Raw genomic sequence first — 23,937 nt, 5'->3', positions numbered from 1 at the left:
CAGCTAATTTGCACCCATATATTTGTATGTAAAAATAATGTCTATGTTGAATTAATGAATGGCTAAACTTGCTGCAATACTGTTAAACAAATGTAATATCTTTATATCATGTTATGTGTAAATAAAGAATTATGAATTATAAATTGTGTTTAAACAATGAGTTCATACTATATCACAAGGAATGTATTCATGTAATGTATTCCACTCTATCAGCAATCACCAAGCCCATTACTAAAAGCAATAATTAAAGAATATATTTGAAATGTTATTTAACATACCGAGATACGAACACAGACCAAAAACATTACTTTATCAAAATACAACTTAATATTGGAAGTATTTAGTCATATAAATATAACTAAATACAGATATGTAATTATGTTATGTTATACAAATAATCCAGGTCTTATAATAGAGCCTGGATTATTCGAACCGTCTGTATCATAGCTGTTATATTAAACCATATCGCTCTTCAACAACTGTACCAACGAGCCTCGCAAATGAGAGATCGTAACCAGGTAACCATTTATCATTACAGCTCATTCGATTTTGCCAACGTTACGTGGAAGTGGCGTCTGTTTATTGGTCCTATATTTGAATAATGTTTCATGTACAGAGCAGTTAAGTGATAGATAATTATATTTCTCAATTCTTGACATTGCAGAATGTGCTCTAGAAAAGGGAATGTTTTAAACGTGAAATATATAATGTCCTGAATTTCAAAAGCGTTAGGTAGGTTCAATATGTATTTACTAATAACATTTTAACTACCTCCAACATAACAAAATTAATTGTAGACCATCGTAGATTATTTATACGCACAAATATATTTGAAATATCAACGCCGTTTGCCCCAGCCTTTGGATACTAAGTAATGAAGTAAGTGATACTCAATTACAATAAACTGAATTATCAATAAAATTAAGGACATACAAAACATACGTAACCATGCGCTTCTGCCCTCTATTTAACGTCAGTCGATTTCTTTCAACAGCCTGTCGTCTGCCAATAATTCCGTTCACAATTCTGATATTAAATTCACCGTCCCTGTACAATTTAAGTGCTCTATGCAAACCTACATCAATTTGCGAGATCAATGCGTTACTTGGTTCACGTAGACATCTTTTATAAGAGCTTTATACCTATTACGTTGAGGGTACAGACTTCGCATTTATGTACAAGTATTTTGTATATACTTGAGGATAATTAAATTGTGGTCCGACTACGGTATGTATAGAAATATCTACAGAACAAATTTCATTATTATAATATAATCAGTGTTGAAAATGTAGTACTTTATTGAATTACAAGCTCGTCCTAGATCACAAGTATAGTTTCATGTTGTGGAGCTTTCAGACTCAGCGAGGCCACTGTTAGGATTTCTTTTATTTAGAAGCAGTGTGTGGTAATGTTATAAAATTATATTGTATATTTTATCATATGAATGTTATCACTACATAGCATATAAGAAAGTCGCCTTCCGCGGTCGGTGTGTCTGTATGCGTAGGTATTTAAATTACACCACAGCTTTTTAATTTTTTTTAATAAATAGAATGATTCAAGATATAGGATTATAAAAATGGTGTGGGAAGGGTTTCATTCTAAATTTAACGCGTGCGAAGCCACGGGTACAGTACAGTAGTAATACAGTGCAGTAAACAGTATATTTGTTGTATTTGATGTGAATTAGGGTGACCATCGCATTGTAATAAAGCTCTTATTAAAGAAAAACGTGGAGAATTTTTAGACATCTATAAAGGTGAGCAAAATTTGCACTCAATCGGTTTTTATTTGGAAGATATATCGATATTGATTCTCAGTAAGTTCTAGAAGCAATTGCAGCCTAAAATTTACTGTATTTTTTAAGACACCGTCGGCAATAGAGCTGGTGCGTCGCCTGATGGTAAGCGCTGCCACCGCCCCTGAACATTTGGACGGGTATAAGATCAATTGCAGACCTTACGCCTTTACAAATGGATTGCCGACTTCAAATTGGAAGGGATTAAAAAGGATTGACGAGAGGAATAAAGGAAAGGACTGGGAAAGGTAAGGAAAACGATACAGGCCTCACATCTATCGTATTAGTCTACGTGTGTGCCTATATTCGTCCATATCCGATCATCCGTTTCCCTTGTTGAATAACAAACATCCAAAATTATTTGTGTTGTATGCTATTAGTAGCTGAAACCCGCGGCGCCACTCGTATGGTACTCGGGTAGACACGGGAAGCTTAACTATCTCTGTATTCAATTCATATAGATCCCATAAGCTGTTTTCGCGTGAAGGAGCAACAAATATCCATCCATCCATCCAAACTATCGCGTTCAAAATATTAGTAGAATATTACAGCGAAATCTGAAAGCCGGTTTACAACGGGAATGTGTTTAATCAATTAAGTAAATGTCACATAACAAAGGGTTTTATCACACGTACGAAGTAATCCGATATTTGTTGTGTGAAAAAATATAACCATAATAAGGTTGCCCGTTTAATATATTCTTAAATATTGACAATACGCTCCTCCCGGCTCCACTTGGATATCAAGATTCCTGTTTTATCAGGATAAAAATCCTATCACCCAAATCAGCTCATACCCTGTGTGTATACGAAATTTCATCAAAATCCGTTCAGTAGTTTCAGTGTGATTGTCAGGCTGATACTTCATACCTATATTTCTGTAGCTAGCGTGTGTAACTTGTGAATAGATGACACAAAAGAAACTTCGTTAAACCATTTTACCCTAATCGAACGACTTAAAAAAGAGGAGGATATCAATTTGATTGTATCTTACCATCTTGTAACTTTTAAACATGGGTTTATGTTTATGATTATTTATTTAGAAGCTGGTGCCTGCCTTGAGATCCCATTTATATTGGGTCTAGTTCTGACAATTTGAATTCGGCTCTTTTTTTTATAACAGTAATTATTTGGTGAAAGAGAACGATATTACAAATACATAACTTGTATATCAGTAACTGTTTCTAAGACGACACTAAAATGTGTTAGCTTATAAGTACCCTATAGGTAATAATAGGTGATACATTAGAAATATGTAATGCACAATTGTAAAACATTTCATTGTTTTTTATAAATCCATTTGTTAGAACTGTACGAGTGGAAAAGTAGAAATCGGAACAAAGGCGCGCGCTGAAACTAGTTAACTAAATTCAGATTTATTTATTGGAGTAGAATGGGGTTCCTTTTCTAGCTCATATTTATTCAGCGACTGCGTAATTTGTATGAAGAATATCCAGCAATTTAATCATATTATAAGTCTAGGTGTTATTTTAACTAAAGGTTAACATACTGAAACAAATGTTTGAAATTTAATAATAATGAAGGAGGGGATATATATTATATAGACAATAACTAGTGTTTCGTTTTCTTACATTGTTTTGACTATCTATTACCATTGTACTGCTGTGTCTTTTTATTACACGCTTTTTATTAGCTTCACCTGTATGTTTGTTTGTAACCGACTTCTTTGGGTGCGATTTTGACCCACTTTAAACGGCCAGATTTCGTTCAAACTTTGTAGATTTATTGAGGACCGATGACAATACACTAATTTGATAAAATTATTCCATTTTTCAATTTCAAAACATGATAAAAGCGTGTTTTTTAGTTTTTTTAAACTATTGTAATATATTATTTTTAATGTATTATAATTTTCATTAAATTCAATTACATAGTGATTCATAAATGAAACATTATTAAAATATACGACAAACTGAAAGTATAACAATTATTATAACAAGAAAGGGTATTCCATTTCAGCTACGAATAAAACACAAATATAGCAAAACTCAACTACATTTGTCTAATTCAGAAAACGCAAACAAAACCATAAACAACGCGGGTATTGACTTCACAAATACATTCCGTATTAATATTTACACGCCGCGTCCAATACGCTAAAATCTCCACTGAAAATATCACATGGTTAAATGGAAATAAAAATTCATAATCATGTTTGAACACAAGTCGGTGAGAGGTCTGATATGCAAGTCTCGATTGGCTCGGAATTCAATTCATGGAAGTAGTGCAAAACGATAGAGTTGAAAACGTAAATGTACTCGTGTGTTGAATATTTAGAACGGTTTCGCGTTTGGAGTTGAGATTCGAAACATACGATTAATTTATATTTTCAGCGAATGTGACGCTGCGATTCGGTGCTGAGAGTTAATACATGTGGTTTGAGATTTTAAGCTCACTGTTATGTTTAAGTTGTGGAAATTTTATACACAATTGCGCATATACTCGTATTCTACGGATCTATTTTTTGTTCGTCGCATAAGACTGTAACAGTAATGGAAAATGGAAGACATTCTAACGTGTATTCGACCACGTTTCGGCACGAATTACTAAAGGAAGCATAAGTGGAAGGTACAACACTCCCTTGACAGAAGATCGGCGTGAAGTAGCAATATGCGAAGCCCGTATTCCTTTCCTCACTCCTTTTTCTCATTCATCAATTAGGCAATGCATTTGCAGAAGCACTACCCTGTAATTGTTCATGAACGCTTACCATCAGACGAGCCCCAGCTCGGTTTCCCTCTTTAATATAAAAAGCATGTCCTTGCGCGCATTTATTGCATTCCTGTGCAAAATAATACGTATTCTGAGTTACGCACAATCGAAATAAACTGTTAAGACTGTTTGATCTAGATAATACTAGCTGCGCCCCGCGGTTTCATCCGCTTAAATCCGCATCCCGTAGGAATATCGGGATAAAAATGGCCTATATGTTATTCCAGTTATCCAGCTATCTACGTACCAAATTTCATTGCAATCGGTTTAGCAGTTTTTGCGTGAAAGAGCAACAAACACACACACATCCTTAAAAACTTTCGCATTTATAATATTAGTAGGATATTCACATAACAATTCTATTTTTGCTCTATAATAGACAATACACAAAAACATGAGTCACTTCGATTAAGCTATAATAATATGTAAGAACATTGAAAAATAATCAAACTAAAAGCAAAATTTTAATCTCGGCATAGCCAGGAAAACTTCTCCAGTATATAACAGGAAAACTGTGACCGCATTGGAAAATCAATCAGCGCCAAATCACTGTTCATTAGCCACACATTATATTTGATTAAGCATTGAATATGCCTCGTGTTTTTTTATTTTTCTAACATTGAAAAGGGAATCGTATGAATGTGAATTTCATGATTCCATAATGTTTTTATTAACATACATTAACATAATTACGTGAAGTGAAACGCGTCTCTGCATTTCATTTTAATGTAACATTATTATTAATGAATGTATGAGTCTATTTTTTAAATAATAAAAGTACCATGCTATGCTGAATAGCAGTAATATGTTTCAAAATTTTGTACAGTCATTAATATTTCGGCCTTGTTTAGACGACTAGTGTCCATAGTTCTAAGTGCCTTGGTTCAAGAATTCAAGCCACATACATATATGCAATGTCAATGTAAATAAAGATTTTTATTCTTATTTTTAATTATTTGGTATATACTCTATATACTCTATACTCTTATGATGAAATGTGTGAAGAAATGCCGATTCCCAGACCTACCCGATATGCACACAAAATTTCATGTGAATCGGTCTAGCCGTTTCGGAGGAGTGTGGTAACTAACATTTTCAAACACGAGAATTTTATATATATAGATTGAAAATAAGATGAAAGAACTGTATTTTTCAAATCTTGCGCATTTATTTCTATATTAACTACATTTAGTTATTCACTATTAAATAAATACATACGTTATGAAAAAACTCAATCCTTGCCATAAACGCTAGTGATCAATGAGAAATACGACCACGTTGTACTTACTACCTGAAAATTTAACACAATTTATTATTATTTACATTAGCAATTCAAAATTAATGATCAATTATTATAATCTATACTATTATTATAAAGCTGAAGAGTTTATTTGTTTGTTTGAACGCACTAATCGCGGGATCTCGGGATCCGGTTTGAAAAATTCTATCAGTGTTAGATAATCCATTTATTGAGAAAGGCTGTATGTAGGCTATATATGTACCACGGGCGAAGCCGGGGCGGACCGCTAGTAACGAATATATTCATAGGGCTTATACGCTCTTTTTGACAAAATCAGCACAGAACATTATAATATAATGATCTTGAATATTATAAATGCCAAGTTTAATCTATTTGTCCGTATGCCTGTCCCTTTTTCACGCGTAAACTCCTCACCCGATTTGGATAAAATTTGTACAATGATAGTTTAAGACCCGAGAAACGGCATAGTGTATATTTTATCCAGGAAATCTTACGGGAACTATAGGGTTTCAAGTTTGTACATGTTTTAAATTGACTACACGCGCGAGGACGCGGGCGGCAAGCTATAATTAAAAAAAACAAACAATGATATTAATTTTTCATTCTAAAATCTTATGAAAACGTTTTATGTTAAACGGATCATGTTTATTCATATTTCCAAATTCCAGTAGCATTCCAATAATTAATTTCATTTTCCTTATTGTATTAAAGATATTACAGAATATGTTATGTAGGCTAGAAGCCAACTTGACCTTAATATTATTGTCATGGAAAATTCTAGAAGAATCCTAAATAGTACCGTGTATACCATATCCTGAAAGTCAGTGTCCCACACACGCATACACGCACATATGCTTTCAGGATTGGTTAGTGTTACAAGTATAAAGAAAAAAGTATTGAATTTTGTATATCTGAAGTTTGAGGACTTAAAAAATTTTTTCACCCGAAAATATATTCTTATTTCAACATAAAATACGATACATTTTTGCTTAGCAAGGAGAATAATGTTTAAAACATATATTGTTTGCAGTGTAACGTACCTTAGAAAACGTGTGAAGGGTTATTGGGGCATGCTTGAGTGATGTCAAACAGCACGGTTTTTGGGCTCTGAAAACGATATAGAAAGAAAATTATCAAAACATTCGGTCGAAGATCGTCTTACAAAGTTTATTCTATGAGCTTTCCATTATTTATAATATAATACAACAACAAAATTTTACTTAAAAAACATCACACTAATATTATACATGTGAAAGCTTGTTTGTTTGGATGATTGTCCATCAACCACGCTGGAACTACAGAACGGATTTTGATGAAATTTGGTAAACAGACAGAGTATGAATTAACTTGGGTGGTAGGATTTTTATCCCGATTTAATGCTCCCGTGGTATAAAACAGGAATAGACAGTCACAAAATCATTTGTAAATGTTCTAATTCCACGCGAGCAAAGCCGCGGGCGGAAGTTAGTATAAAACATAATTTTAAATTTTATTTTAAAGTCGAATGACCAATAAATTAAATAAGATCAGTGTTAAATTTCAGCTTGCATTTTAATTAAATGTTGATTAACTATGTTTAAAATTACTCTTTAATTTTGTTAAAAAGCAGAAACAATTACGTATGTAAAATGTGTATTTTAAAATAGCTTTTCGATAATTTCTGAGTTGATATTATGTTAGCATTAATTATGCATAACGTAAATATGATACTTATAATAACTTTTTATTAGTTAGATATAAAAAGATTTTATATATAATTTACCTTTTCATAACAAAGAGTAAAATTTTCTGGTAACTCGCATTTCCACAATACCAATTACTATGGTAAACTGAATCAGCAATACCTGCACTCTAGACAAACAAAAAATTTACAACTAATATTATATCGTCTAACATACCCTTGAATTTGAACCAATTCTAGGCGGCGATCCGTAGATTCATGGGCATTTACTTTAAAAAGCATATACTATATTATGAAGCTACTAGCTAAAAATATTTGTATCATACTTTTATCCACCATATCAATCACTAGCTTTTAATTAGGAAAAAAACCCTTGCCCAACCCATTCTTTCACGCACTAATCTCTGGAACTGCTGGTCCGATTTGAAAAATTCTTTCAGTGTTATATAGCCCATTTATTGTCGAAGGTTATATTTGTACCACGGGCGAGGCCGAGGCGGACCGCTTGCTATAAATATAAACCTTCCTCTCTAACATCTAAAAATCTGTTGCGTCATTTTACAGATCTAAGCATACAGACACACAACGACGAAAAGCGGCTTTGTTTTATACTATGCAGTGATAAATATGGTTTAATATTTACTGAAAATATTGAACTCGCCTTACGTTCTTTGAGTGACATTTAACGAAACGACGGAAGTAGCTCAGAGCTGGTAACGGAAATCCGTCACCTTGAATGTGAAAGAGGTAATATTTTTCGCACGCTTGTAAGTTCTCTGTGCTCAGTATGTAACATACTTGTAGGTAGTGGATATAGTTTATGGAATGTAAAGGTACGTAACAGGACATAAGTTTAAAACTAGCGCCTACTGCAGTGTACACTTTCATTCTGTGCGCTTGTGAGTGCGCTTCCCTAGGAGGCACTCATTCATTCTATGCTTTACACACATTAGTAAAAGGTTAAAGCAGTCCTTACTTATCATACGAAAATTAATTAATTACAGTAAAAAGCGACAGAAGCAAAGCTCTTGTCAAATTTTCTGTAGGATTGCTTGTTTAGAAGATAAAACGTGAAACCCCCCATCAAATAATAAAATTGAATTTGAATTGACCTGAAAACGTAACATTTATTGAAATGTGCATGAGATAATGCATTGGCACTACGTATAATTTTACTTTTTGATCGAAGCGGAAGCTCGAAACTACTGACTCACCACTTTTATTTTTATATGCCAACTATAATAAAACATGGCTATGAACATTTAGCCACGAGTGTAAATAAATTCACCAAATACGCTTGCCGCTTAGTAATTGAATTAAATGATCACCTCTTCCTTTTGTTGTTCGCCATAATACGAAAGTATGAGGATGGGAAGCAGTAACGTAAGCACAGCTATAAAATTGTTTATCACGTCGAATATGCCGCGAGCCACCTGAAATACATTCAAGTTACAAGCGTCATATATTTCTGAAGTGTTTCATTGAATTGTGAATTAGATCATTTTAAGCATGGACTAGCTGAAGCCTATAGCATCAGATAGTTTCTTATGTTGTTTGAGAGTATTAAAAAAAAGGTTTTTAACACTTACGGTTATACCAAATCCGAAAAAACACATAACGACCGTAACAAACAATAAGTCTACAAACACCACTCTATTGAAAATGTGATCTAATTGATATGCTAACCTGAAAAAAGGCAAATATTATGAATAAATGCAAGTGAAAACAAAAACGCATATTTATTATTAGCTGGGAAAGAAGGGTGATACCAGCTATTGCAGCTTATTCGTTTCTCATTAAAATCACATAGGTATGCAAATTCTATATACATTTATTAAAGATATTTTTTTTTCAAATTAAAGCAACAGGATTTTTTTTCAGTTAAGCCAGACAAAAAGAGAATTTCTTTATCTAAGCTCCAATCTCTTTCTGTACTCTGAACATACGATCATGACAAAATAATTAACATTACTCGAGTAGCATCTGGTGTTTCTGAATCAACTCTTCAACCGAGTGCGTTCCGTCTTCATTCGGACCAAAATGTATTCCCCGTTTTGGTATCACATGACAAAAATCTTCCCGTAACATCGCAAATTCAATGCTAAGGAGAGCACAGAGTGTTACCATGAGGATTTCTGTGCCTGTATAGATATAGACGACTTTAAGCACTGAAAGATGAATATACATTTTAATAAAGGATGGTTAATTGAAGTCGCAAACTAAAATCCTCTAAAGGATATCTTTTATCATCACTATGTATGATCTAACTGCAGGGATACATGCCTCTTCTCGAGGGAAAAAAACTCCAATATATCTTTCCTTACCTACCTTTAAAAAGTCCTTACATTTGATTTATTAAAGTTTTATCGTCTAACATTTTTCAATATGAAAAAGTAGCGCTATGAGCGAATAATTTTATAATACTATATCACTCACTTGTATAAACTTGAAATGCATATACTCCAATGTATAAGAACTCATTCTGAACTGGATCAAAGAAACAAACATATCCGAAAGGCAAGACGTATTGAAAACCCTGACCAATGCAAAATTTCATTAGTTCCAGGATCGCTGGTGTCAACATTATTTGCCACGACGCTGTCATACTACCCCAGTAGAAAACTTAAAAGAACATAGATGTTGTCGACTATTAATATTATAAATATGATATGTAGCGAATACTTTTTACGTAATTGTCGTATGAAGAAATAGTTGATTAATCAAAGCATAGTACTATTCTATAAGTTCCATTGAGCTTTTTGTGACAAGAAAAGATTAAAAAAATCTTGGTATTTCTATTTATATTAAGCGAATTTAGGATACTTTCGAATAAATTTACTATTTGTACATTTAGTTCAGATATTACCCACCTGTGAGGAGCAACTTAATTTTTTTCAAATCGCTATCTTTTTTCTTGATCTGTCTTTCATTTAAATTCACATTTCTCCAATTCTTACCGAGGCCATGTATAAGCTGGGCAATATGATCTTTCTTTGGTATCACGATCGTTGCTTTAAGAAATGCTACAGGATCAAATTGTTCAATATTATTTTAAAAAATTATTTAAAACTAACCTATATGTCTATAAATAGCACTTAAAATCCAATCGAATATCGTAATATTTAAATAAAGTAAAAATAAGAATAAATTATTCACAATTAAATAACAAACTTAGATGTTTCCTTAAAATAAATTCAGAGCAATATACAGTTACCTCAGTCTAAATACGCAAAAATGTTATCGAGTTATGATCACCAATAAAAATATCAAGTGTTCGGATGCCGCGACATCAAAACAAATTATGAGAAAAAAGATACGCCCCAAAAGCGCCTTACTTTTATACCCCGGTCGTCACATAATCGTTGACTCACTACAGATGAAATGGTCTGAATAAAAAGGTTGGCAACTTGCCTAAAAGACCTACCTTGAATTAAGATAAAAAATACAGACAGAGAGAATGCAAGTTCGGGAACTGTGGTTCCCTCTTTAAATATCCTTATTGTATACAATATCATGGCCATATAGTGAATCAACATCAAAGGTATTAATAAGAAAAAACGCCAGTCTGATTTCCGAAATGGACTACATGTAGTGTACAAGTATACGTTCAATCGACTCATGATGTCTAAACTCAATACCAGCGGTTTTATGAATTCGTCTGGATATTGCTTTAAGTGTTCCATAATGGAGAGAGTGTTTCGGAGTGAGTTTCATGCTTTAGTGCTTTGGTTTATATAGAAAATGCTAAAAGCATACTGATACCATAATAAATAATATAAAGTGTGTATTGTATCTGTCATTATTTGTTTATTGCTAATCATAAAGCAGAAACGTTGCTGGCCGATGTTTGAGTTATATAGGCGTGATAAATAGCATCGTAAGTCGTGTCAAATTATAAGCTCATAAAATTAAAGGGCGACTATTGCCTAGAACTCGTGTTTAACTCGTGTTTTACCTATAACTCTTTGTTGTATGTAAATAACATTAGAAAAATGTCACATATTGATATGTGAAGTGTCATATGTTTTTTCCACAGAGATTTAATAAATAAAACAATTAAACTTGATAATGTTTAGAAGAACTTCGTAACAAAACAAGAAATGATAATGTAAGAAAATAATCGAAATTTAATATTTTTGTAATTGCAAATTTGTTTCACGACTAGAAAATATACACCTACTTTACAATTAACACATTTAAAACGCCAAGTACATTGGGGGCAGGACAATCAATCTAACAATATTTCAACCATAGATATTTATACCACAGACGAGAGGATAGATTGCCTCGATCCATCAGCCTTTTGGATTATCAAATCAATAAGATTATCGCTAAAAACTAAACTGAGGTAGGACTAACCTGCCCAAATGTAATCAGCATATATTCGAACATTCGACCCGTGTCAAGATGCTATTGGCATTTCTCAGACATTACCTGTCTGAGATATCTCTTGCTTGATATGTCAATTTGTAGCAATCAGTTTAGCCGCGTTCAGACGAGTTACGTAAGTTTCATCTAATTATAAATAAAGATTAGTCAAAGCATAACTTAATTATAAATTATATAATGAATCGTTCACTCGCTGAAAAAGGTGGGTTGTAATCCTATCTAAAATGTCATTTTAAACCATTCCCTCTTCCATTTGTATACATGTAAGTTTGTAAAATTGAACTGCCTAATTGAAAACTGACGAAAAATTGTGATTCTTTGTATTTGCTTGCAATAGTACGTTCGTTTCTTTAGACTGTATTCTATTTTGCCGTAAATCAACTTTTCCAAACATCCGTCAGGTGCAGGTTGCGAGTCGACTGATCTATTTGTGTGTAGTTTTTAAATAAAGTATAAACCGAACCTGAACTCATACCGAAAGCCCAGATACCAATCTCAGGGGTTTCTCATCGATCAATAATCGATCAATCTACCGAAAAATAATGCGTAAATTTTAGCAATATATTACTGAGAACAATTTTTATACATTTTACAATTATCGATAGATTTCCATAAGATTGCAAACTAACGGTGCTTACAATTTTACGGTGACGCATGATGTCTATTGTAGGCAATTTTGTTATTTAATTTTTGTAAGAAGATTAAGTCGGTGCAAAAAAATTGTCTCATCATTGTTTTACTGATCGTACATTCGATCTTATAATTATCATGGATGTACCTAACCAACTTCTATATTAAAATCCCTACCATTGGAATGTCCAACAAATCAAACATGAATTATCGTCAAGTACAAACAGATCAGTCTCGACAAATATCGGGATTCAGCATTGAGTGGCCAATTCGGATAAGTCCCTAAAACGGCCATTAGTATAACAACGATCGCAACTTGATAGCATTCATCCAAGTATAGAATGAACATTGATCCGAAACCGGCCTGTTATTGCGTACAGATAGAAACGGAGATGAACATTATAGACTATCGTGGAACTCGACGCTAAGTTTGGAGCTCTTACCTTATCTCCGATACCTTACTAGGCTTTCTCACTGTGTTACGGAAAAGTTATGGCAGCGTTCCAATAATAATTTGGACTTCAATAACCGGGAATTATGGTAGGTTGCTTTTGTGTACGTTGCCTTTATTGGAATCAATTTTATCGGTACGCGAACTGAAATATAAATTTTCGTATTAGGTATTTTATGTACATTATATTCGGTGGAATTTACGCGCATGTGGAAGGCGCAAGAAAGTATATTCTATTCGTCAATATATAATATACGAGATATATTAAAAATATTGTTACTGCATTCCTAAAACAATGATAAACATATATTTTTCTATATTGAAACTAGAATATTTTCTAGATTAGTCTTTCTTGTGGTTTATCCTTACTTTATTGATTTGAAGAAATCACCCATTAATTAATCTTATTTTATTCATATCTATTTTATCAACTATTGCGTTTGGATTTTTGGTACAAATTAACTATTTCTTGTTATACAAGCATATTATCGACTCCACATTCTTTATTCGAACCGCAAGGGATTGGAACATCATTCCTGAGTCTATTGCCCGACGCGTAGAATCTGGAGGTCTTCAAAGTCAGTGCCTTCGAGGGAAGTGCACTCCATCACAGACTATATTATGCATACCAGCAGGCGAGAAAGTAGTCAAACAAAAAATATTAATAAGCATTTTTGATTTCATAACAATGTGTGCAATATTTGAACTTAGTATAAAGAATAAGGATAAAGAATTTCTCTTATTATATTGAAACAAAATTAGCATTGAACAAAACAATATTTGATATTAAGAGCTACGAAAGCTAATGTTGTTAAGACAATCTTACCATTTGGGTGTGATGACTAAACACATTTCAACACTACTGAATTTCATACAGAGTAGTTTCGTTCAGAGTGTACCATTATCTTATCGTCCGCAAATGCATTTCTCTGTCAACAATAATGTATAAGAAATGAGTATAATTTTACCATTATATATGTGTATTGCTACAATAAAAATACAAAAGATTGTAAAATTGTATTTTTAGTGACTACTAAATATACGAGAATTTTGTAATGTAATGAATGACATGTACATATTGTACAATACATCATTTTTTATTCATTAAATATCTCATGCAATACACACATTGCATGAGATATTTAATGAATAAAAGCGATAAAACAAAAAATCCGTATTCTAACATTATCTTTCATGTATAATAAAACGGTTTTAAATAAACATCCAGTGGAATTGAGCGGTTAACAAAATTTCGCTTTCACTTCGAAGTTTTGTTGGTTTTTTATATATTATTCTTTGTAAAGTGTACTTTACGTACCCTTTTGGAATTTTATTAAAATAATTAAAAAATACGTATCTTAAATCGTAAAAAATCGTAATTGAAAAATAATGTATCACCTACTTCGTGTAATAAAAACTTGTTGGTATTTCGGCATTATTTATAGGACTCAAAATTTCAAAACACTCAATTAATTTGGGATTTAAGCACGTTCCGGTACGAATTAGGCTTGCACTGGTGAAGTACCGCACGCCCTAGAAGACAATCTTGAAATACATAGTATCATGCTACTATGTTTCCTACTGTGGGTGGGAGGCCCTAGGCCCGTTTCCTTTTCCTCACCCTTCCCAGTCCAGTACTTCTTTCCAGTCGTCAATATCTAACAGTAGTGGCATTAAATCTTATTTATGATAGAGATATACTTACGAAGCTCAAAAATATTCAGCAAATATAATTAATAATCTCAGCCTCTATATCACATTACTCTGTAAATTTCAACTTAAGTCAAGATTGAATCGTAAGGCGTATACAGGTCAGTCAGGTGGAAGCATTGTAACATCGTGTGTCTGATTTGATTGCACGAAAATGGCACGAAACGATTCCCAGCACCAAATCCAATCGTTTGCAGATGACAGGAATTCGACAAGAGAGGGAATTATTGTTTAATATAAATTTGTATTGCGCTAGTTTACATATGTGGTACAGATAAAAGGTTTTATATTATTAGAGTAGCATGAGGTTTCATTAGATATGTCTGTGTATATGTTATTGTCAAAATTCATTGCCGGGTGAACTACTCGAATCGCAATAATCAGTTAAAAACAGTTTAAACGGTTTAAAGAAATTAATGTTACTTATCAAATAATTCTGATATAAGGATCAATTAATATTTTAGTAGGTCGTTGTCTTTAATTTTGTTTCTAGCAGCTTTCCGCCCACAGCTTTGCTCGTCTAGTAAAGATAAATATAACTGTTCCAGGGTTTTCACCACATCAGGTGGCCCACCTGCTCTGGGATTTCTGAGATAAGCTATCAATTATCCTACGTTCTTTCTCAGTTTTCAAACTATCTCCGCCCGAAAATTCATTCAAAACGGTTCAGCTTTCAGGTGAGAAGAGACAGACAGACAGGCAGACGGACTGCAAGACAGACGGTTTCTTTCGCAATTATAATTTGAGTAGTGATACATAAATGTGAACAGATGTAATGAAACGTTAAACCTTATTTTAAGCTTAAGGAATTCAGGAAACAATAACAAACCTATTTCTAAGATTGCGTTCAAAGCAGACTAACTTCAGTTTACTCTACAAAGTTTAAACGGCGAGTAAAACTTTGAAAGTAAAGAAACGGTAACAGCAGCACAATAATCTTGACAAATGTTTGGTCAGTCTTTTGTAGTTTAATCTTAGGTTTCAGCGCCATATGTCTACCAGGACGCCATAATGAGTGGTTGCAAAGAGAAGAAAATGTACACAATGCTGCGCCGACACTGATGAATGCACCGCATCTGCTACGTACAATGGAGGAATAAAACGTATGTGTATCATTATTTATTCATTTTTAACAGACTTTTAAAGGAGGAGTTTCACAATTCGATTGTTTTTTAGTAAACGATTTTGACTGTTATTTTATTTGTCGTACTGCCTTCCCTGTGATCTTATTTAAATTTTATCTAAGTAGTTTAGATAATTTGAAGATAGTTGAGATTTTGTTAAAAATAATTAATTAGTTTAGTAAAAACAAACTTTCGTACTTTAGAACTTTAGAACTTTGGTAGAGAATAACATTTTGTAATGGAGAACATTGTAACTTTGTCCTGTCAATGAAAAGAATTCATAATGTTCATATTCAAGATTGAAGGTACATTGAAATATTGTATCAAAAAACAAAACACACACACTCAAACATGTTATAATTTAAAGTTTTTATGAGTCATAAAATACTAGCTGCGCCCCGCGGTTTTACCCGCGTAAGTCCGTATCCCGTACGAATAACGGGATAAAACGTTGCCTATATGTTATTCCAGTTGTCCAGCTGTCTACGTACCAAATTTCATTGCAATCGGTTCAATAGTTTTTGCGTAAAAGACACACACATCCTTACCAACTTTCGCATTTATAATATTAGTAGGATTGGATTAGTATCCAACGTGACAATGTGACATGTTATAGCGAGCATCACCACTAGGTGTCATTTTTAGTATAGCATCATCTAACGGAATCGATAAGTTTAAGAATATTCCCCGCAATTAAAATAAACTAATTTCACTCTCTAGACTCCATATCTCCAGACACAAAAAGCAAATCATAAAAACTATTGCGTTTCCACTTGAAAGCAAGACGAACTCACTTACTATCGCATTTATATTATTAGTAAGGATAAGTCATCTCTATCACTTATCAGTATTTTGTTCAATACAACTATGTGTGTAGACACGAAACATAGAATATATGAAAGTTAAGAGTAGAAGAGATTACATTTAAAATATGTTAAATACAAAAACACGTTTTCTTATCATCCAAAACTCCCTACAACCATAAATTTCTAAAGAATCCTGTCACAGTAATTAAAATTTCTACTGCAGTCTAACCAACGAGCAATGGATATGGCTAAACCACAAATCACCGCAGCTGAGAAACGACTGGAGCGATATATTAGGCCAGTGTACGTCGAACCTTTCAGATTACATGATGAATAGAGGGTACAGATTACACGAATGTTTGTCTCCTCTGAGAGAAAGGGGTTTTGTTAAACTCTTTGAAACTCGGCATAAATCATGTTTTTAATTATAAAAATGCACATACGCACTCGACCTACTCTTGTAGCAGCGGTCAGATTAAATTCATTATTTAGGGTAATTGTAATGTTATTCAAATATGTTATATTATATGTAATGTTATATTGTTATGTTATGTTCGTTTTATTTGCTTAAATATGAAAACAAATAACCTTAAAATTAACCGCGACTTAGGGACATGTTAATTGTCTTTTAATATATTATTGTGGGAGTCGAGCACGCTTCGGCACGAATTGGGCCAGCTCGCACCGGGGGAGTACCACACCCCCACAGAAAACCGACGTGAAATAGTGGCATGCCACTGTGTTTTCTACGGTGAGTGGGGGAGCCGGAGGCCTTTTCCTGTCATGAATCCGTTCCTTTTCTAGAGGCACTACCTTTGCGAATGTTCATGGGCGGTGGTGATCGCTTACCATCAGGCGAACCACCAGAACAGTAGCCCGCAATGACATTAAAAAAAAATTAGGTATTACAAATATATTGGTCATGCATATACGAGCACAATAAAAAGAAATATCGCTTTACCCATTTTAAACATCAACGAAAAGAGAGGTATTAGAAGTTTGACGTCACTGTCTGCCTGTATATGTGTCAGTCAGTCTGTGGCATTGTACTTCCCAAGCGTATTAACAGACTTCGATGCAGTTTCCATTACAATGCTTTACGGTAGTTTTCAGCTATGTTTGATCAAATATTTTTACGCAACTATGAATATAAAATAAAAGGGTTTGACTAATTATATGGTGATGTAATGAGATTGAAAACTACGATATTAGAGGGATTTATGTAACGTTAAAATAAAAATAATGAAAGAATCTACGCCAGTTATTTCATTGTAAAACTGTTATTATTATATTATGTTAAATTGTAATCATGTTATGTTATATGTTATTGCTCACTGTTTCGCATCGCGATTATTAGAATATGTACAGTGGACTGAGAGCTTCTTGGATTGAACGCCGACACACATCGCTCTCTAAGGGCACATATAACATAATACTACACTAGTACTAAGGAGTTCGATAGTAATTGCACCCAATACTAGTAAAAAACGATAAAAATTCAAATTTACCGAGATGGGGTTGAAGGTTTTTTTAAAAAGGAAACCCAAAAGCTTCTAAAGTCAAAGCTTGATACATATAACACAGTCTAATACTTAGCAGTATCATGCAGCACATAATTACACCATTAGCTCGCTGTATCGAGCACTATTATAACGTATAATGACGTGATAAATATATTGTTACGTATCGTTCACAGTGAGAGCCGGCTCGAAGCTCGAGGGCCCTCCAGCGCCAAGCGAGCAGTGGTCAATTGACTTTGAAACTAGAAAACGATCGCTCTTTCCAACTACGAGGACCTTCGAATTGGTTTTTCTTTGTACCTATATATTGGAAGCGAATGTTGTGTGCGCTGCAGCTTAGACTGGCCGTCCAACGAAAAAGGTTGAATGGAAAATATTGTTTAATGTAATGCAGGATACCTAGAACTATTTAACAATATTTATGAGAATATTGATTCAAATCCATTCACTTTGCGATTACTCCTAACACTGAGAAGTTTACCGACACTTTTAAACAAAGAAATATATAATCAATAACATCGAAATATACTCGTCCTGTGTTTACAAGTACATATTAAGGAATAAAAAGCTTAAGCGAAAATAATTTTCACCGCAATCATAACTAAAAGAGCTGGTACACACGTACATTTCATAGCCTGTACACAGTCTTTGGAAAAATCAACCCTATTTCTTTCAAAACAAAAACAGAAAGAGATTCAGTTGCGATTCAGCCTGTTCCTGGAAAGCATTGACCCCGATCCGACGAGAGCGTGTCGAGACATTCTTAAGCTGCTTGTTACAAAAGGTGGAACGAAATTTTATATGAAAAATAAAATAACATTGCACTTCTAGTTTATTTGCGAGTGTATCTTTATAACAATACGCCTGGTATGGGACAGGCTTCAGAATGAATTAGGTAACGCTCGCATCGAGAAAGCAACAGTTTTTGGGTCGGACTATAAATATTGTTTTTAAATAATACACTATTTGGTCCAAAGCAGAAAGCCAAATATGTTTTTTTATGTAATAGCGGCCAACATCATCCAATGCCCATGAACATTTGCTAAGACTAAGAAGTATAGGATAAAGAAAAGTTTCACGATAAAGGAATAGATTAGGAAAGGTAAGAAAAAGGATGCAGACCTCCGGCTTTTGGTTGTTATCGAAAATATAAGTAATTAAATACGTTATATTTTGCTTTTGTGAATTGAATCAAACATGTTTAATTAAGTTTTAACTTCACTGTACTGGGGTGTTGGGGTAGTATTGGGGTTTTACCGCATAGTTCCTGTTCCCGTGAGATTTCTGGGATAAAGCGATCCTTTGTGCTTTCTCTGCTCTCAAGCTACCTTTGCATAAAACTTCAACCAAATCTGTTTCAATAGTAAAAACGAAAGACTGGCAGACTTACTTTTAAAACTGTACCACCTTCAAATTGTCAAAAATAGACCAAATTTAAATAAGACCACATGGAAGGTACCAGCTCACTAATAAAAAAAAACAATATCAAATTTGCTTCACACAGTAAAAAAATTATGTATATTATTATTATGTATATAAATTTATATATTTTTAACATACACAAAAATTCTATCAAATTGAGGACCTCCTCCTTTTTTTTTTGAAGTCGGTCAAACAGGTGCTTCAACAGTCGAACATACGCGAATATAACAATTAACTTGCAGTGGAAATTGCATTTCGCGGGAACTGTTTGAATTATACAAATTCCTGTTTAAACATTTGCACTAATACATAACTTTACAGACGGGCCGAAGTTAGTAATTGGATCACACTAATTCTCTATGAGCATAATAATTGACTACTTGTGAGTTGGATGTGAATTAAACGCTTCGTAAACAAACTTTTAAACACAAATACAGGTTAGGTTCATTGCTATTGGTGTAAACTATTGAATGAATACATTAGTTACAGCTTTCTTAATGAGCCTTTGCGGTTAAGCTGGTTGATTGCTGTAAAAAATTGTTACATTATCATGCTTTTAAGTTTGTTTAAAAAGCCATTATTAATTAAAACGAGATTGAAAATTATGTATGTGTACCTATAATGTTTATTGATCAGATCATCCATAAAATTATATTCTTTTGAGCAACATTAACCTTAAATTACTACTATTTACCGGATCTGTAATTTCCCGAATTCGTTATCAGATATATAACACACTAGCTGCGCCCCGCGGTTTCTCCCGCGTGAGTCCGTATCCCGTAGGAATATCGGGATAAAAAGTAGCTTTTATGTTATTCCAGTTGTCCAGCTTTCTACGTACCAAATGCCATTGCAATCGGTTCAGTAGTTTTTGCGTGAAAGAGCAACAAACACACACACATCCTTACAATGTTTTTTTTCGCATTTATAATGTTAAATAGAGTAGAATATTTTAAAGATTGCGCTCATCGTCTCAACCTCACATCATAACATATAATGTATCAGGCAAATTGTAAGATATCACCGTTCCAAATAGCATCGTCAATTTACAAACGCTGGCATCATTGTCTTGTACTTATTATTCTGTGTCATGCGCCAGCAGGTTCGATAGAGCCTACTATATCTGTAGTTTTAAAAGCAATCGAAAGTAAGCTAACCTATCATACCAAAAACATCTGACTCCAAATTCCAAAACTTACACAAAACTAAGAACATTTGTAAACTACATCGTTTATAAACTGCGGTATTATACAATTTGCTAGCAACTTATCATAATTACCTTACATTATTAGGTACAAGATCGCAAAATACCAGCCCCAATGATTTTACTAGTTGTTCATTGTTCAACACAGTTAACAACACACCAACTAAATTCGCATTTCAACTTGTGCGCTGCTACTGAAATATAAAAGTTTAAAGAACAAAGCCTGCGATTTAATATTCCGTTGAAAATGCAAAATAAGCCAATGTTTCTTTGTTAGTTTCACAAGTACTAACAGTCGATATTGAAAGGTTTCGCTTCTCTTTTTATAATCCTCTGAAAACTGTAATCACCGAATGGAAATAAAGTGGGGATTTGAATCAGAGCTTTGAGTTTTCAACATTATTAAAATACTGTTTATGGACACGAATTTAGTCTTAATATAGTATATCGCATGTGTGTAAAATGTACAATTTTAAAGAAATATTAATTCGTTTCAGATTACACCAATAATATATTAAGGGTATCTTCGATCACAGATAACATAATACTTCAACAACTATTTATAAAAATCGAAACATCAAATTTCCTTAAAAAATAGTAGCAATAAAAACAAAATAAGATTAGCAAAAAAACATTATGTTTTTTGTAGACTAAACAGAATTTAAACGTGTAAGGTGTAATTTTTAATTATTTTTGCAAAACCGTATTAAATCCGGACCCCATTAACCACTTCCTTCACATACAAACTACTTTCCTTTAAAAGTACCTACTTAAACACTTTAAATTTTAACCACTTAAACTAATAAACATCAATGTTGCAGACGATGTTTCGACTACAAATGAGATGTAACACGAAAGCTGAACTAGTAAACACCACAACAAAACCTTGCATAAGATACATTCATGCAATTTCATGCGTTCAAAGCACTGAAAACAACAATTTCAGTTATACAACTAACGCGACAATGTTGCATCAAAAACCATCATACTAAGACCTACATATTTCGCAGCACCTGCTCTAAATCTGAGATGATATTACTTGATAATAAAACGAGGGAGGGTTACATTTAAATTGGACACGTTGTTGCCATTCTGTGAACGTCGGTCTAGCCAATTAAACTATAGGAAGTTGTAATGAGATCTGCACAAAATTGAGCAGTCGAAATGGTTGGTGGATAATGCAAAAAGTTTGCGGTGACATCTTTGTTTGTGTTTAATGGAGTCTTGAACTGGATAATTCGCATGTATCATTGGACACTTGATTGCGCTTGTTGCTCCACTGAAATATGAAGGTAGAGAGGATTTTCAACACTGATATTATAAAGAGAAAGAATTTATATTGTTGTTTGTTTGTTTGTAATGAACCGATTTTAAAAATTCTTTCACCATTAGAAAATTGCAACTTTGCTGAGTGACAAAGGCTATATATGTACCGCGGGCGAAGCCGGGGTCAACATCTAGGTAATAAAAAGATTGATGCTGGAATTGTTTGATTAATAATAAAATGTATATGGATTTATTTTACTAAACTTTTAGATACACAGCATTGTAAGAGAAGGGACCTAATTCAAAATGTAAAATAGATATCAAAAATGTTCAATACTTGTAAAACCACAATAAACAAAATTAAAATCTTCATGTAACAGCATTCTCTAGTTCTAGCCAATTGGGTTCAATAAAGCAAATGCATTTAATTACACGCAGAGCCCAAACCAAGCACGTTTAAGAATCTGTTGATCCTACCCAATAAATGATAGGGTTACATAAGCGATAACGCTTAAAGAGTTCAGCTTATTCAAAGAGACGCTCTGGCAATCGCCCAAGAATCTTTTAGAGTAATACGTACGGAAGTCTACGTTGGCAAAAAGTTTCAAATACTGGCAGGTACAATTTCAGTTTGTGATATGGTTTATAAGTTAAATTGATTTCGGCTATTTGTTGTAATAAGCTGAAACGTCGGATAAGCAAATTGATAAATTATTTTGATGCATTCTTGCTACGAGCGAACTGCTATGCTGTTTATTTTCAGATGAAATGGTCACTCGAGCGAAAATCTAAGTTAATCGACCAGAGCGGCATCAAAAGCTTATTTATTGGTCTTCGAGTTCATTGATGTGTCATTATGTTGTAGAGTTTTTGTTTTTTAATTTAAAATTCCACCTGCTGTAGTCATCTATCTACACGTGAAACGCGGTATATAGTAAGGTTTTGCTGATTTTATCAAAATTTTGTTTTTTAAACAGAAATGCCTTATCTGTTTCATTTCAAGGATTTTTAATTAAATATGAAAGAGAAGATTTTTTTTTGTCCCATATTTAAAATTTTAGACACCTATTGTATTATTTACCGTTTCTTTCTTTTCCGGTAATAAATTGTATCTATTAATTAGACTGAAGAAATAAATGTACAAGCTATGGAAGTTTTAGTGAAAGACTAACCTAATTTTCTCCTTCTTTAAGATGCCAATGCGAAAGTTCTTCAATTTCAAGTCAAACAATGCGTGATGATGCAGACTGTGTGTTGATTTTGTTTGAAGAAAGCGAATAGCGAATCGTGCATTCGAAGCAGATTTTCTGGAAATATCTTAAGCACGCGCGTACGTTTTACGATTTAATGTAAGACTTTCCGCTGTTAACAGTAATATAACCACTTTGACAATTTTTAGAAACAAATTTTTAGCTTACAGGACTATCTGGTTCAATTGGGTAAAGTTTTACAAGAACTTGATTTTTTTAAATGTACATAACATGATGAAAATACTTTTTATGGCATATGTTTATAAAAATGTGCGACCAAATCAATAAAAATTGGTTGTGAAAACGGTGGTACTGTAATAAAAGTTTTTTTATTGATTGTAAAAAGACTCAAAAAAGCCTGAATTGTATCGTGTTATTAATGTAAAACTATTTGTAATGCATATATTATATCATGAGCAAATTCCAGATGCCTCGTAGTTGCCCATATTTTTCAATAACATATGATAATTTAAAGAGTTCTATGTTCGTTTTGTATCGCTATAATGTAAAATAGAAAGTTTTTCTAGAACATGTGAATTAATTGCGTTTTTCGCGAAATACGAATGTTCTCCGAACTCTTGTCTTGAATATTTTCTCTGTTTCACTAACTGGTTTCTGTTCATAAAATGTATGTTTTCCAGTATGCTATCGTAAACAAACTCCTAATTTCAAATGCATTTGTATAGTAGTAGT

The 23,937-nt window shown here is 33.2% G+C and overlaps 1 protein-coding gene across 1 annotated transcript; it reads right to left on the bottom strand.

Annotated features, from left to right (window-relative positions):
- Positions 1 to 5,761: 5,761 nt before the first annotated feature.
- On the bottom strand, positions 5,762 to 11,155 carry LOC119833072 (odorant receptor 4-like). The gene is made up of 9 exons (XM_038356944.1): positions 10,897 to 11,155; positions 10,343 to 10,495; positions 9,909 to 10,094; positions 9,445 to 9,640; positions 9,062 to 9,158; positions 8,801 to 8,905; positions 7,554 to 7,642; positions 6,832 to 6,898; positions 5,762 to 5,821 (listed from the first exon to the last, which is right to left on the bottom strand). The coding sequence occupies exons 1-9, from the start codon at positions 11,153 to 11,155 to the stop codon at positions 5,762 to 5,764; spliced, it is 1,212 nt and encodes a 403-aa protein (XP_038212872.1).
- Between the last annotated feature and the right edge of the window lie 12,782 nt (positions 11,156 to 23,937).

This window comes from Zerene cesonia, chromosome 16 (genome assembly GCF_012273895.1).
Source record: "Zerene cesonia ecotype Mississippi chromosome 16, Zerene_cesonia_1.1, whole genome shotgun sequence".
In the NCBI taxonomy this organism is placed as follows: domain Eukaryota; kingdom Metazoa; phylum Arthropoda; class Insecta; order Lepidoptera; family Pieridae; genus Zerene; species Zerene cesonia.
This window is presented reverse-complemented; position numbering and strand designations above follow the sequence as displayed.